At 36.6% G+C, this 17,206-nt stretch overlaps 1 protein-coding gene across 2 annotated transcripts in view; it reads right to left on the minus strand.

Annotated features, from left to right (window-relative positions):
- Positions 1–17,206, minus strand: part of MED13L (mediator complex subunit 13L) — a 307,435-nt gene that overhangs the window by 121,374 nt on the left and 168,855 nt on the right. For both annotated transcript variants that reach the window (XM_023241452.2, XM_023241451.2), the window contains exon 4: positions 12,514–12,597. In XM_023241452.2, coding sequence (XP_023097220.1) covers positions 12,514–12,597 — 84 coding nt within the window. The remainder of the gene's footprint in view (positions 1–12,513; positions 12,598–17,206) is intronic.

Genomic DNA, 17,206 nt, shown 5'->3' on the forward strand with positions numbered 1-17,206 from the left:
TTCTGAACACACAAAACATGCTTAAAATGATCAAGGAATAACGTAAGATAGTACGTATTCAATTAAATGTATGATTATAATCAGGGTTCCAAGCCAGTATTTTAAGTTTTTAAGAGCCTGGGTAAACAGAGGGCTAAGGAGTTAAAGTGGAAAAATAAAAGCACATAATCCCAATTTTTCTGTTTTCACATAGTGGATGTTTAAGGGATACCACAATATCTTACTCTTTCTGTAAGGAACTCCAATTGAGGGTAACGTTTCTTTTCATTAATGAAATTAATGCCTAGAAAGGTTACTTATTCAAGGACACAACAAATCGTCAGCAAAAGAAAGTTGTATTTATTTCAGAGATTTGAACCATAATCTGATATAAAGCTTAAATTCTGGATTATAAAATTATAAATAAGAAATAAAGGATGGGGATATCTGGGTGGCTCAGTTGGCTGAGCATCCGACTTCGGCTCAGGTCATGATCTTGCGGTTCATGGGTTCGAGACCCACGTCGGGTTCTGTGCTGACAGTTCAGAGCCTGGATGGAGCCTGTTTCGGATTCTGTCTCCCTTTCTCTCTGCCCCTCCCCTACTCATGCTTTGTGTGTCTGTCTCTCTCTCTCAAAAAGAAATAAAACAAACAAAAGAAACAAAGGATGGGAGGTGGCAGGCTACCTTAAAATTGATGGAGTGCTTTTAAGGCCACTGAAACAAAGCTTAAAATTCTGCTAATATTACAATTTTCTCTCAGTGAAACTTACTTTATACAGTCTTTTTTCTTTTTTTTTTTTTAAATCTCAGTGACAGAAAACTTTAACCAACTGTCTTCAATTATACATAGTAACGTGTTTCTTTGCTTTCTTACATGCTAGGTACCAGGTAACACTCTATAAATTATACTGGTCAATTTCAGTAGTACGTAAAAATACTTCAAATGTTGCCCACAATGTTCCTTCTAGGCTCTTCTGTGTACAACCAATTAGAAAGGTCTCCGCCTTTCTATGAGGCATATTAAAATCTCAAGATGTGTTAAAGCTGCTTCTACTAACAAAAACTGCAATTCATAAAGCACCAATGGAGGACAATATCCAACAGAGTAACACAGACTTTTCACGAGGAAATACCTGAACTGAAATAACCATCATGAACAGCCCAAATGTTCAAACTTGAAATTTGAGCAAACTATTCAATAATAAATAATACTGAGGAAAAACTCACATAAAACCAATTATTATAAGAACATTTATAAAAACACAATATTTTAAACAATCATCTCTTAAGAATGGTAAAGAAAATCTTTTTGCTTTAATGACATAACTCAACATTTTGTTTTATGTTAGATGACTTTTAAGACCTCATTTTCCACTTTGATCCTTGGGCAAAATAAACAGATTTACAACAAAAGAACTATGTTCCATTCAGTTCAACCAAACCTGTAATACTTTGTACTAGAAATTGTAATAGATGTGGAGTAGAATAAAAGGGGGAAAACGATGAATAGTAGACACCAAAATAAGTATGATTCTGTTCTAAAAAGTCAAGGATGGAATGATGCAGGAATGGAAAAAGAAAAAAATGCAGACTAAATTCTCATCTTCCTTAGAACAAATTCAAGACAGTAATAAAGTTTTTAAAATAAACAACAGGGGGCGCCTGGGTGGCGCAGTCGGTTGAGCGTCCGACTTCAGCCAGGTCACGATCTCGCGGTCCGTGAGTTCGAGCCCCGCGTCGGGCTCTGGGCTGATGGCCCGGAGCCTGGAGCCTGTTTCCGATTCTGTGTCTCCCTCTCTCTCTGCCCCTCCCCCGTTCATGCTCTGTCTCTGTCTGTCCCAAAAATAAATAAATGTTGAAAAAAAAAATTTTTTTTAAATAAACGACAAAAATAAATAAGAAGTAAAACCATACTCTTGATAAATTTACAGGTAAAATGCCGGGGGGGGGGGGGGGGGGGAACAGCTAGGAAAGTTGCCTCAGGGGAGCAGCTCAAAGAAGAAAGATCAAAGTTAATGTTGAGATGCCAGGAGAGCCCAAAAGGTTGGGGAAAAAAAAGAACCTGCACAAAGAGAAAAGGAGTTTAGACAATGGTAGAGATTGTGAAAGGCAACCCTGGCTGGACAGAAAGGCTTCTACTGGAGAGCAGGGATGCCAGACAAAGTGTGGGTAACATCCAAAACACAGCTGACACCACATGGCGCTCTTATGGGGGAGAGCACTTCACCCACCAAGAGCAGTCTTAACAGAAGTGATGGGAACCAGGAGAAAGTCAGAAGACTGTGACAGACCAAACATCACGACAGGAAGGAGGCTCCACAGGATGTAAGTTGGTCCTGCATCTCAGCACCCAGAGCCTTCCAAACTCTTTAGTCTTAAATATTAAGCTATAATACTTCAACGTTACACAACTTTTTTTTTAATGTTTATTCATTTTTGAGAGACAGAGCATGAGTGGGGGAGGAGCAGAGAGAGAGGGAGACACAGAATCTGAAGCGGGCTTCAGGATCTGAGCTGTCAGCACAGAGCCCAACGTGGGGCTCAAACCAACCATGAGATCATGACGTGAGCCGAAGTCAGAGGCTCAACCAACTGAGCCACCCAGGCTATTAATAAAACCCTAAATGAAGTCTATATCATCACATTCGACTGATGGGTTCTTAGATACACATTTAATACTTTCTAAGAGCCACACTTAATAAAAGCTTTGTTTTTATAATATTCTTGAACACTCCAAATATACCAGAGGTAAGCCAAAGGGCTATAAAATACATTATATACTCTCCATTTTTTCCCTTTGATTCCTTCATATAAAAGATTGGCAAGAGAACTACAATGCAAATAAGTATATTTCAAAACTCATACCAGAATGAAGATGATTTCAACCAGATCTTAAAATATGCAGTAAAAAAAGTTCTTTAAAAACAGAAAATAGCTCCTATCAATATTTTAGGGGTAGAATCAATATACAATATGCCATTTCTTATAGAGCATATGGCCATTATATAAAAAGATTTATAGTAGGAATACTTAATTCATTTAATGCAAATCACCTATATAAAAAATATTTGGGTGGCTCATCCAGTGAAGCTTCTGACTTGGGCTCAGGTCATTATCTTGCAGTTTGTAAGTTAGAGCCTGGCATCGGGCTCCATACTGACAATGCAGAGCCTGCTTGGAATTCTCTCTCTCTCTCTCTCTCACACACACACACACACACACACACACACACACACACACACACACTGTCTCTGCCCCTCCCCCACTTGCATTCTCTTTCAAAATAAACTTAAAAAAATTTTTTTAAATAAAAAATATTTGGATAGCAATCTTCTGCTAGTACAAGAAACTACCAGAAACATAAAAACCTGTAATTATCCTTAGGTTTTTTTCTAAGTAATTACTCCCACCCCTTCCACCATGAGTGGCGGCCAACCACCATTACAGCAGCAGCCACAAGTCAGGTTCTTGACAGCCACTTCATGTTACTTTACTCAGCCCTAAACCATCTTAAGCACAATCTCCATTCTACCAAAACAAAACAAACAAAACCGGGTGTGTGTGTGTGTGTGTGTGTGTGTGTGTGTGTGCGCGCGCGCGCGCGCAAACCTAGGCCCAGTCACTTTAAGGAGAGTGAAATTTGTTTATATAATCTTCATTAACATTTTTAGTTACATTTCATTGAACTGATGAAGGGAAAATGTTAGGAAGAAAATTACATAAAATCAATCAAAAGCAACATTTGCAAGCAGTATTCTTAACCTTCTTTGAAGAAGTGAACATTCTTGCCTAAAAGTGGAGAGACGTCCGTAATCCAACTTTAATCTGTGATGCTTTTTCCCCTTGCTGCCAACATATTGCACATATGGCATCGTCACAACATTTTACTGAGAACCCTCAGCTCACCTTTCAAAGAAAAGACACATTTGGACTTTCTTTAATCTGGTAATTTCCTGGTCCTTTCCTCCTCTTACTTTCCTGTCTCATCTCATCCTACCTCATTCCCTAAAGGAAATTAACAAGGACAGTTTAGGAACATTTCTGTAAAGTTTTTTTTTTTTAAGTTTATTTATTTATTTTGAGAGAGAGAGAGAGAGAGAGAGAGAGAGAGAGAGAGAGACAGAAAGTGTGCATGTGAAGACGGAGAAGGGCAGAGAGAGAGAGGGAGAGAATCCCAAGCAGGCTCCACGCTATCAGTGCAGAGCCCAAAGTCGGGCTCGATCTCATCAACTGTGGGATCATGACCTGAGCCAAAATCAAGAGTTGGATGCTTAACTGACTGAGCCAGCCGGGCACCCCATTTCTGTCAAGTTTTAGAACTGATTTTGGACAAGGCTTCAACATAAATGTCAACTCAGAAAAGAAATAATAAAGACCTTTCATGCCTTTACATTTTTAAGATGTTCAGTGTTTATAAATTTGAGGGAAGAGACTACAAACATTAATACTTTTAAAACAGTATAAAACACAAAGCCATTAATTAATAAATTGGGAACAATTTACAACACACAAACACTGGAATCACTGAGAAATAGGTGACATTTCATTAGTCAATTAAGTAACATATTAAAATCAACGTCTCCCACAAAGTGATTTAGCACCAGATGCTAAGCCATCCAATTTTAATAGACAGACAATGCAAACCTAAGTCAAGCACAAATAAGAGCCGGGTGACAAAAGACGGTGAAGTTTTATGTCCTAAATACTCATTAGGTTCCACTCTGGGCAGTAACAAAGCTCCTCCCAAACCAACACATCTCTCCATCCAAAAACTAACAACCAGAATTATGAAGAAAATATTAAAATCTGCTAAAAATAAATGTTACTAGATAAAAAAAAAAGCTACTAAATGGAGCTAAGGACTTAGAGAGGGGGCAAGAGTCTACACTTGAAAAGAAGGAATGGTAGCAAGTGACTTTCCCCTTTCTTCAAAAAAAAAAAAAAAGTTTTTTTTTTTACCTGTGGGCAGACTGAACCACACGGAGTGGCTAACACTGTCTACAAACTCCACTTCCAGTCTCACTGGCTTGAAGAACCAGAGGACTGAGTTCAAAGAGACCCGAGCAGCTAGAAAATGAGAAAGGAAATCCTGGGAAGAAGACAGAGTCAAAACTCTGACCGAGTATCTGGTGGACCCCCTGAATTAGGTGCACAGGTCAGACTTTGCCTAGCTAAGACCAGAACAGTGGCTTCCCAATTGGGGCAATTAGGCCTCTTGGGAGACAGCTGGCCATTTACCTGGTGGCATCTTCCTCTGGAGGAGGAAGGCACTGTTGGCATTGTACGGGTAGAGGCAAGGGACGCTGCTGGGCGTCCTACCAGGCACCGAACGGTATCCACAACAATCGTCCAGCCCAGAATGTCAGCGATGCAGAAGTGAGAAACCCTACACTAAAAGAAGTAAAAAGATTTCAACTGCTACCCACCAAAGGTGAGACGAGAGATTGGAGTCTGAGTTGAGCTAAAGTTTACTGTTTTAAAACAAAACAGTAAACAAAATGAACATTCTTTAGAGAAAGAAAACAGAATCCAGAATCTCTACATTACTTACAATGCCCAAAATATAATTCAAAATTATTCAAGAGATGAAGAAACAGCAAAATCTAACCCATAATGAATAGATAAAACCGATGGAGATAATCTAGATATTTTATTTAGTACCAAAGATTTTAAAGCAATTATTGTAATTATGCTTACGGACATAAAAGGAAATGTACTCACAGTGAATTTAAAGTATAGGAATCTCAGCTGAAAAATGGAAATAAAACAGAGCCGAATGAAATTGAAGGACTGAAAATTACCATACCAAAAATAAAATATACATTAGCCAATTATTTTTACTCTTAGGGCTTCTTTCAGAATCTGTCTTGTGCCCATGATGCAACGATTTTCACTAAATCTTGACTATAATTATATTAAAAACTAAATGGAGGTAAAAAGCATGAGACCTAAATAATTTGACATTAGAAAAACCAATGGTTATTATACCTTTTAGAATAATATATGTAGCAGAGATAGATGGTAGACTGTAACAAGACATTATAAATAATCATTGGGATGCTCATATTTTTGAGCCATTCGATAGAACTAATTTATACTTGGTGTGGCTGAAATTTTCCAACTTAAAATTAAGAAACATCCCCCCACGTCCTTCATAGACAGCCTAAAAGTCCCATTTCATAAATAAAAACATATATAGATGTGTACATTTTAAAAAATAGTAATATAATAAAACAAGAGCAGCCATTTCCCTTAGACATGTCTGTTTTTAACTTGACATAAAAATTTCCCACATGCTACCAATACGCTATGAGAAATTAATTATGAGTGGAAATGACCTCCCAGGCACATACATTTTACATTTTTTCTAAACTCTAAGAAACTTCAGCAAAAGTAACCTGGGGTATTTTACAAAGCAGGAGACACATAAGCATTCAACTTAAAATGCAGCCTATTTCCAAAATAATCATTTTAATCTCGGGGAATTAGCTATTTGATGTACCACAATATACTTCCATAATGCTTAGATTCACTGAAGCTGACATGAAGAAACTTAATATAAACATCCTAAACGAAACCAGAGATATGAGTACATTAAACATACATCCTTCATGCTACCAAAAGGGTAATCATTTGAACCTCCATTCATTTATGTCCTGACCCCTCAGTTGACTTTTTTTCCAACAAAGTAAGTGGCATTTAGCTAGGACATCTTAAGCAAAGGCAAAAGAGGTGGTCAGCTATATGATAAAAAAAAAAAAAAAAAAAAACTCAAATTAACTCCCACTTGGTACTGAAAATTTCTTCTCCCCTCTTCCTAATCTGATTTTGAACATCATTACTGAAGTTAACAAAAACCCTCCCTCCAAAACACATCCTTTAAAACTTGCAGACACATTGAAAGAGTAATATCAAATCCCTTGGGTTGGTAAATAAAGGAGTCACTGAAACCAAGCACATCCAGGAAAGGAAGAAGGAAAGATACATACATATACACAGGTACATACACACATATACGTGCACATATACACACAGGGAAAGAAAGAAGGAAAGACAGATATGTAGCTGGATAGGCAGGCAACGTAAACAAACTGACTGATCTGGGGCATGCCTAGATTCTACAGTTTTCCTAAAATCAGAGAATCTGAAAACTGAAAGACATTTTGGAAAAAAAACAATGCTGAAAGTAAGTCCTGAAAGGACAAATAATTAATGGAAGATCATCCATATTTCTGGATGGCCTACTAAACAAAGAGAGCTTTGTTTCCAGCTTAGTTGCAATCCACTGGCAGGAATTAAAAAGGGAATTACAGCAATGATATTATTCCAACCTCTCTAGTACATTAAAAAACAAGGTACATATAAAATCTTCTTTCTTGAAAGTACACATTGAAACTTCTTTTTTAAACTATGACAATTACTGATGTTGAAAATGTAAGTTTTTTTACTGTATTCTTTTTAGAACACCAATAAAACAAATAAAAAATTAAAAGTGGTGGTAACTCTGTTTTGGTTATGAAGGAAAACGGAAAGAGAGGGAAAAAAAGTGAAAGAGCTACCTAGACAGTATATAGTTAACTATCGTCACCTCTGGTTGAACTGGTCTTTCAATTTCACATTCCTCTGTGCATAATGCTTGTGAACAAAACCGAGTGCAGTGGTACATGAGACACTTGTTAAAACCACAGACAGTACAACGCAGTTTTATCACAGGCCCTCTTTAAATGCTTCTCTCTTCCCTTCCTAGGTGCAGGAGTTTTTCCTTTGCAATGACTTGTAACAAATGTAACAAGAACCCTACCTTCGGGGTCTTCATTTCAACCCCCATTTATACCTCAAGCTACTGCAACCTCAATCCCCCCCACCGCTGAAAGCCAAATCTAATAGTCCTCTTAGAATGTATTTTACATGGCCTGTGTGGCAGACACAGCTGATTGATTCATCATGAAACTTTAAAACTCCATGGTTTTGGTGGCACCAACCATCCTGGCTCCCACTTCTGTTATCTTTCTTAGTCTCCATACATACATTCTTCCTCCTCTAGCCACCCACGAATGCCTACACTCAAGACTCTAACCACATCCCTCTTCTCACCTTGCATACAATTCTCAAATACATTCAAATGACAAAATACACAGTATCTTCTGCTCTATCCCCCATCAGATAAAACCAACAGAAAATGACTACATATTTTATGAGTCAAAAAAAGGCTGCAAAACTATTATACATGTTTAGATAAGTCCAAACTGTTTCATTAATATGCTTTTACGGGTTTCCCGTCAGACAGCCCTCATTATCAAGACACGTGGCAAAAGGCACCACCTAAAGTTATGAGAAAAATCGAAAAAAATTATCACCAATGATCATATTTTTCCGGACACTAGGAAGAGATTCCCTTTATCTTTCACATTGTAAGCACTTGTTCACACGTCTGTTTATCCTCTACATGAGGGATTCCTTTCCCTGCCTTTTCGTCTGTTTGTCTCTAGATGGAAACATCACAAGGAAAGTACAGGAAAGAGGAGGTTTGGAAGAGCCAGGAGAAGTGAAAAGAGGGCAGGGGAGGGGGTGATGCTGAGGAAAGAGGGGGCAGGGAAGTTTTAAAGTGCTAAAACATATTCTCCTGCATCAAAGCATTTCATCTTATTATACAAAATCTATTTTTTTGCTATTAAAATCAAAAGGTAAGGGCATTTCTTGAAAAATAGGTGAGTGGTATAAGAACATTAAAAAAAAAAAAAAAAAGAAAGAAAGAATCTCTGGCTTAAAAGTAGAAAAAAAAATCCAGACAAAACAACACAAAAGCAGTCAAAATAAGATACTTCCCAATGTGTGAGTGCCCACACATGCGTATCTGCTAACAGCACATACAAAAGTAATCAGAATATTTAAAAGTATTTGAGGCTTGTTGGAGTATCGTTCAAGGTAGGCTTGCCCATGAGGAAGAGACAGCTGATTAATTCAGAAAATGCACTAGCAAATATGTTTCTGTTAACTACTATATACCTGATATCAGAAAAAAATTCAAGGTCCAAACGGTTACTGGGAGCAATCAATTATTTTGCTAAAACTAGCATTCAAAAAATAAAGTGCATAAACTTCAAATTCTGTAGTAATCAAATGTAGGCTGAAACTGAATAGAATCTCCATGAATAATTTCTAAATTATTTGAAAGGAATACATTTTTCACTTGTTTGTTTTTAAGCATATCCTGGAAGGAAAAGTTTTTTCAAGTTCAACATATTTCAAGAACCCAGAAATTTTTTATGTTTGATGTTATTTGCCACAACTCTTTAGGACAAAGCCAAAGTTTTCTTTCTTACTTATTATATTCCTAAGGCTATGAGTAACAAAAGATGTGCCACCACAAAGAAAAAAATAATGTGAATAAATTTCTTTTACCTTCTTGGACCCGCCTGTTTAAATACATACATACATACATATATAATATATAATATATAATATATAATATATAATATATAATATATAATATATAATATATAATATATAACATATAATATATAATATATAATTTATAATTTATAATATATAACATATAATATATAATTTTTTTTAAGTTTATCCTATCATCTCATAGCAAACATTAAGAACTCTTTTAGAGTCCACCAGGCAAATGATTTAGTTTTGCTATCACTACAGAAAATAATCATAGCTCAAGAAATCATATGCTGTTAATCGAACAGGTGAAATCTATTCATCAATAGATTCATTTGTCTTCACTATTAAAATCGTTTTAGCTATGTAAAATATGCAGTGTTAAATCATCTTTTAATCTCTTGAAAAAAGTATGCTATAATTACTTAATTTTATACTTAAAATGTCATTCTTTAAAATATATTTCTCTCATGTGTATCTCTTAGCATCAAAAAAGAGCTTTCTCAAAAATATCAATTTGTGCATAAAACTTGTTTAGCACCGGGCAGCAAATTTTCCTCTCATCGGTCACTAAACTGAAAATGTGTGCACACCCACACAAAATTAAGCCTAAAAATTTTCATTTATTTTTGCTTTTTCTCAACTACAAACCAGTCACATCAATGATCTCATTTAGTCTTTACAATAACCCTGTAAGGTAGTAACTAAACTATCATCAACAACTCTGTTACAGCAAAACACAAAGTTCGGTTCAGAAAAACTAAACAACTTCTCTAAAAGCAAAGAACTTTTGAAGAGAGGCATGGGACGTGATCCCAAATCTATTAAATCCAAATGCCCTCATCCACAGACAGCATCAGTTTGTCCATCCAAAATGACCTGAACACTAAGATCCTGTTTCAACATCAAACAAGAGGCTCTATTTTCCATTCAGAGAATAAAAGTGCAAAAGTCATTATACCTAACAAAGTTCTATTACAGCAAATGCCAACTTTTAAAACAACGTTTGGTTTAAGATTTTTCCAATTGTTAACACCTCCTAAAATAGTTTTTCAAAATCATTAACATTTCTATACTACAATAAAATGAAGTTTGAAGTTCTACCTTCAACCATGAGTATGAAATCTAAAACTAATAAAATAATTCAATTACATTGCTCAGAAATCGATAGCCTGCCGGGTACACAAAAATCAAATATCTAAATATATCACAAGGATTATTCACATCTGGTTTGCTAAAGTCAGGAAGACTTCTGGGATGTAAATGAAGTGCAAAGACATACAGATGTTATGTAAAATAGATTGGTAACTATATTCGACTTCAAACATCAGTGTTTATTATTAAAGTACTAATTACTGCTCTTTCAATCCCTATTTTATTTCCGCACTTCCCCGTCATCCCCCAATTCCCATGAAATCATCATACAAACACCTATAGCTACTGATGAAAAATTTTAGGACTGGCTCTGTCCGAGACCGCACACTGAGCGTGGAGAGGCACATAGGAATGAATGGTAAAGATCATCGTGCCAAAGCAACTCATCACTCATCAACAGAAAAACCAAACCTTTAACCCATCCTCTGTAAACTTAAGTAAACACTGAGATTAAATATGCCCATGGAGCAAATGCTTTAGTTAGAGCAAATCAATATAAATAAAGGAAAAAAATTTCTCACCGTCAAAGAATCTGTAAACAAAACCGTATTTTTACATACCCATACATACTGACACCATTCTAAATGTAGAATTATCCCTTTCAGGCAAACTTTGATATACATAATACCTACTTTCTAGTTAAATATATATATTTTTAAATCCTAAAGGATTTGAAATGTACTAAAAAAGGGAAAATATTTTTTAAAAATCCATGGTGATTTGACCAAAAAAAAAAAAAAAAAAATTACATGCCAGTCCCCAATTTATCTGATTTGAAAAAAGAAATCCTAATTCTCATAAATTAAGTTTGGTTAATGAGATCCACAACCACGTCATCAAAGCTTTAAGACATACAGGTTGGAGAGGAAGCTGCTAGTGCGAATTAAGTCACAGGGAGGAACAACGAAGTTAAGAAGGTAAAGGTTCCAGAACAGGCAAGAGCTGCCAGCCAAACTTGTGGCAACCACCTAAAAAAGAGCTAACCTTACAGCTTAACATCCAAGGTTTCAATAGCTCTTATCTGCAGCCAGGAGCTGGAACCCTTAGCTCCGGGCAACTTCACGGACAGTAAAATAGAATTGGGATTGTGTGCCCTGCTCTTCCGATAGGAAACAATCACCCATCAGCTTATGATTCCAATTCATCAACTTATGATTCCAATTAAGTCTGTGCTATGTCCAGAGATAAATGAAGTAAATATTTGCCTTTCAAGGTTTTAGTTTTTGATCCTGGTTTGATTGATATAAAAGTCCACGCTTGTTTGGCATTCAATAAATGATAGTCAAAAGTTTAGGACTGGTTAGAAAAGTGATTCACAGTCCTGGTTTAAGATTTTCAAGGATGTATTCACAGACATTTAAGGGGCATCAATCAATTCTATAAAAATTATCACCATTTGAATCCAGCTCACTGTTTTTAAAATTATGCATATAACACTTTAAATAAGAAAGACAGGGGTGCCTGGGTGGCTCAGTCGCTTGAGCATCTGACTTTGGCTCAGGTCATGATCTCAAGGTTCAAGAGTTCAAGCCCCGCAACTGGGCTCTGTGCTGACAGCTCAGAGCCTGGCGCGTGCTTCGGATTCTGTGTCTCCCTCTCTCTGCCCCTAACCCACTCACATTCTGTCTCTGTCTCTCTCAAAAATAAGCAAACATTTAAAAAAATTTAAGAAAGATAAAAAAGGATAATGAAAATAACAAAACAGAATATTTTAATTCCACATAGTGTGGTAAGAAGGGGCTTAGATATAGGTTATTAATTATCTTTCTAGTCCCATATCCTACAAAAATTTAATAATACACTATTCAATAAAATGTGTAATACACCAATTAACAAAATTTTATGTAATAAAATCTATTTTAGTACATCTAAACAAAGACTGTTAGAAAATAAATAAGCTGCTTCCCCCATCCGTCTCTTGCCAAAACATAGCTACGGTCAAGGAAAAGAAACGAAAAACCTAAAGGTTCATAAGACTCACCTTTTGTTGACTGGTTTTTCATCCTTTTCATACGGTCGGACAAACCACTTCCCAATCCTAACGAAGTTCTTATCCATTAGGCACCTGCGATAATCACACCAAGAATTATATTTAGAGTCTCAATAACAAATTAGCAACTCGCTGAATCAAATAATCGCAGATGAGATATACTATGGCAAATAAAAACATCACCAATTAAACTGTCAAAATGTTTTCTTATCACTTAAAATTTTTATATTATAGAGATGCTGAAAGAACTTTCTGACTTTGAGCATAAATTTTTATTATGAATTATTCTTGCACATGTAAAAAATTATGCAAAATTAATTGGCTGAGGTATTCCTGAAACGTCTTAAACTTGTGAATCACTTCAAATCCAAACACACTTTTGCATTATTTCAATTCTTGTGTCATCAAGAATGTTGGGAATATAGGCAGCACTCCTTACGAGTACCTCAGAGGCATTCTTCTAAGCCAGGGATGCTCATTTTGCAAGCTGTAATGCTGGCTTTCTTGCTTGGCATGTGATATGCAATCCTGTAGCAGAGATCTCAGAAACAGAAGCACTGCAGAGTCTCTTCTACTTAGGTGTTTTTCTTCTGTAAGTATGGTGAAGCACTTGGTTATGGCTTGGCAAGAAAACAAAGAACCACAGCCATTTCTTCCATGGTGATTATCTGCTTTCCTCCTATCCACGTTGTGCCCCACTTCTGTTTCCATGCTGTTTTGTGTACATTGTGTTTCAATGTCAAATTACAGGGTAATCCTTCTGCAGACATGTTAAATGGCAATTGAACTCAACTCATAGAATACCAAAAATGCACACAATTCAACTGAAGTGACAAGAATACAGACAGCTATGACCAAGTTCACTCGTGTGCAAGCATATGTCAACTGTATCATACCTGCCATCTGGCCAATTCTGAGATGCCATCATTTGTAAGGAATATCCCTGATTTTAAAAATATAAAAATGTGGGAGAAAATGCACATTTTGAAATTGACAAAATACAGTAATCTCTAACATTATTCAACGAAATGACACATATTTTGTAAGAAAACCTGTCAGAAAGTTGGATGTAATTCTTCTACAAAGGTTCTACCTACCAGTAAAAGAGCTACATAGCAATTCTTTATTCAATATTCAGGCAATTCTGCAAGTGGCTTGCTTTTGCCTCTGTAATTTCCATACCATCAAGGAGGACGGAAACAATCCAAGCCTTCACCGAACTCATTACAGGTTAGATGGGTTAGTAAATGGCAATAGTTTCTGCTGGCCACAATGTAACTCCCTGTGGGCAGAGTCAATCTGGAGCGTTGTTGCATCAAAAAAAAAAAAAAAAAAAAAAAATCACTGGCTTCAACTGCTTTTATTTTGAAAATGAATTTCCACAACAATCTTCCTTGTTCACAATGTAGAAAATCATTTTCAAAGCAACCCAATCTGTTTCCCTAAGATTATAAATGAAGTTGCCTTTAGGGTTAAAGACTACATGAGTCCATTAAAATTAGGAAATAGGGAATATCCAACAAGGTGAAAGTACTCAAGAAGCAAAACTCAAAAAGTTATGCCCACAGTTTATCCCCCAGCACACAGGCTTAATTGTATTCTTCAGGCAGAATAGACAGACAGACAGACAGACAGATAATTTCCACTGAAAAACTCTAGTGTTTGCTAACAGCAATAGTACCAGGAACTACGACTAGAATCACTACCACCACCACCACATTTGAATACCAGATGTAGTATATCATTTAATTATTGTAATATTTGTATGAGACAGATGGTACATGCCAACTTTTATACATGAAGAAGCTGAGGCACAATGAAAATGTCACCTACAGAAGGTCACACAACCAATCGAGAGCAGAGCTGGGATTAAGCCTAGGTATATCTGATCACAAGGCCAGAACATTTAACTATTACCATATATTGACTCACATGCTGTCGCATTTCCTCAGGTCTTTCCTCAATTTCAAAGTCCAGATGCAAGCTGTAATTGATGGGTCTATTTAATGTTTCTTTATCCTCTAAGAGCTGTTATTAAGTTGAAGGTGTTCTTAAACCCGGTAATGCATAGAATGAAAGCAATGGAGCAGGTAACAGGTACAGGATCACATCAAACACTGTATGTGGTCTTCGACTGACACACATCCTCACTTAATAAATAACCACTTAAAAAAAATAAATATCACTTTAAATATATTCACACCCTTACATAGGTCTTGAAGGTCAGAATTCAAAAGAATAATTTATTCAATAACACACACACAAGACGAATTTACAGTTAATGAACAGATAAAAACCAAGGCTTTAGATAGTAGAACATGAAAGACAAACAGATAAAATACCTCTGACTAAGGGGGACAGAGTGTAAAGTTGGCTTCAAAACCCTTGCCCTTCTCTGAAGTAAAAGCCACAAATTCTATTTGCTGACTTCATTCCAGCACAAGCAAACAAGGAGTTAGGGGGTAAAGGAGAAGCAGCACATAGGCAAGACCACTCAGGTACAAAGGCAAAAGGCAAAAAGCTAATGAATCCTGAGAGCCTAACTCTGTGTTAACCCATCTCCTGGAGCTCCCACTACAGATCGTATTTCTTTGTCAGGCAATGTCAACAAAAGGTTATTATCACTAATACAAAAATCAGCCATGGAAACTACTGATCCTTGCTTCTGTAACTATCTAGTTCCAAATGATAGTCATAAATGACTTAGTGATTTTTGACTGCTAATCAGTTTCTATGTGATCAGTGATTTCCTACGCACTGAGAGAAAAACATGAGAACAAAATCGCTATGGATGAAGCACAGCTGACCCTGAATAATGATGCAAGGTCAGGGGCTCCCCCTCCCCACCCCATGTAGTTGAAAATCCATGTATGACTCTGACCCCCCCAAAACTTAAGTACCAATAGCTCACTGTTGACCAGAAGCCTTACCAATAACATGAACAGTCAATTAACATATTTTGTATGTTTTGTGTATTATGTACCATATTCTTACAATAAAGTGAGAGAGAAGAAAATGTTAAGAATATCATAAGAGAAAACACATTTACATTAGTGTATTTATAAAATGTTAATAATAATCAATAATAATAATAATAATACTGCAGGTGAAAGTGAACTGCAGAGTTCAAACCAGTGTTGCTCAAGGGTCAACTGCTGTATTTTTACACAGTTTCGTAAGTACTGGATTTGTAACCAACTTACCTCTGTAGGAGGGAGCTGTCTCAAATGTCATGCTCAGCAGTAACGTAGCAGAGAGTTAGCAAAGTTATACCAAGTACCTCACAGAAGGCTGGGACCAAATTAGTGAAGTCACTGAGTACCGTGCCCTGACCCCGAAAGAGTACAGAAATTAGTTGCTAATACGGGTAAGTATGAGAACAAAGTTTCTTTTCACTCAAGAGACAGGTGGAAAGGACTCAGCAGCTGTCACTATCAACTTTTACACTCTTCCATCTCCCTGATCTCAACTACAACTAATCCAAAAAACAAACCTTACTTTCTCTCTCACACACACAAGCACAGAGAGAGACAGAGACGGAGACACAGAGCCTCCAAGACTAAGACGGAAAGTACTTCCATCTGGTGTTTTGTACTGTAGGTTGTGGGAGGAAATCAGACCTTTTGCTGAGGAAGGTTCTTCCACCGCCTGACAGACACCTGGGACTACGAGGGCGGGAGAGCCGGGTATACTGCGGGACTATGTCCCTGGTTCTCCATCATTTCGGGGTCACCAATCCATAGCATAAATAAATCTAATGAAAGTTATTATAGCCTCTTTCTCTTAAGAACTTGCATACACAATACTAACATGAATCACTACTAACTATGCTTTGGCCTGGAATCCCTCCCTCATCCCACTCTATCCTGTCCTCCTCTAATTTAGTTCTGTCCATCTCTGGTGTCCCAGATCAGCCCACACAGCACTCTAACACCTACACATCGGCCCTTGCATCACCAAGTTGTAATGATTCTTTCCATGGTTCTTTTTCCCCCCAAGAATCTATGAGAAATCGGGGGGAAAGACACGGTAGTTATCTTATTTACTGGCCATAGTCAACAAACATTTAAATGCCTGCTCTGTAATATGCTTTATATTCTGTTCCAAACTAGTAAGTGCTCAATAAATACCTGAGAAATGAATGCAATACACTAAGAAGCATTTTCCTATCATAACCTAACAGTGTTATTCCTCATGTTTGCAGCCATTAATCATGGGGAGCCCCAAACTATTACTTGAATTTTCTTGTGTGTATATGTTCCTGCTAGTGAGACACTCAATGTTGGAGGAGGGGGAAATCCACACATTTCACTTTGTTTCATAGCCCATCAGCCTCACTCCAGACTAAAATCATAGGAGATACTCAACATGTAAGGCATCACATAGATGATTTTAAAACAGTTTAGGAAGACTAGCACAACTGCCCATATGCTTTAGTTATATTTGAAGAACAGAATTAAGTCTTTTTAAGAGAGAAATTCTAAAATACAAAAACTAAAGAATATCAGAAATATAATTTCTCCTTTTTATATTCTAGCAACCTTTTTTGAATTATTTTTGAGGGACAAAAAAATTTACACTGAACTTGACAAATAAACCTTCACACACACAAGAATGTCAGTTAGCCCTAGCTGTTCACTCAGTAACCCCAGTCATTATTACTGAGATTTTCAAAATTCTCTTA

This window comes from Felis catus, chromosome D3 (assembly GCF_018350175.1).
Source record: "Felis catus isolate Fca126 chromosome D3, F.catus_Fca126_mat1.0, whole genome shotgun sequence".
In the NCBI taxonomy this organism is placed as follows: Eukaryota; Metazoa; Chordata; class Mammalia; order Carnivora; family Felidae; genus Felis; species Felis catus.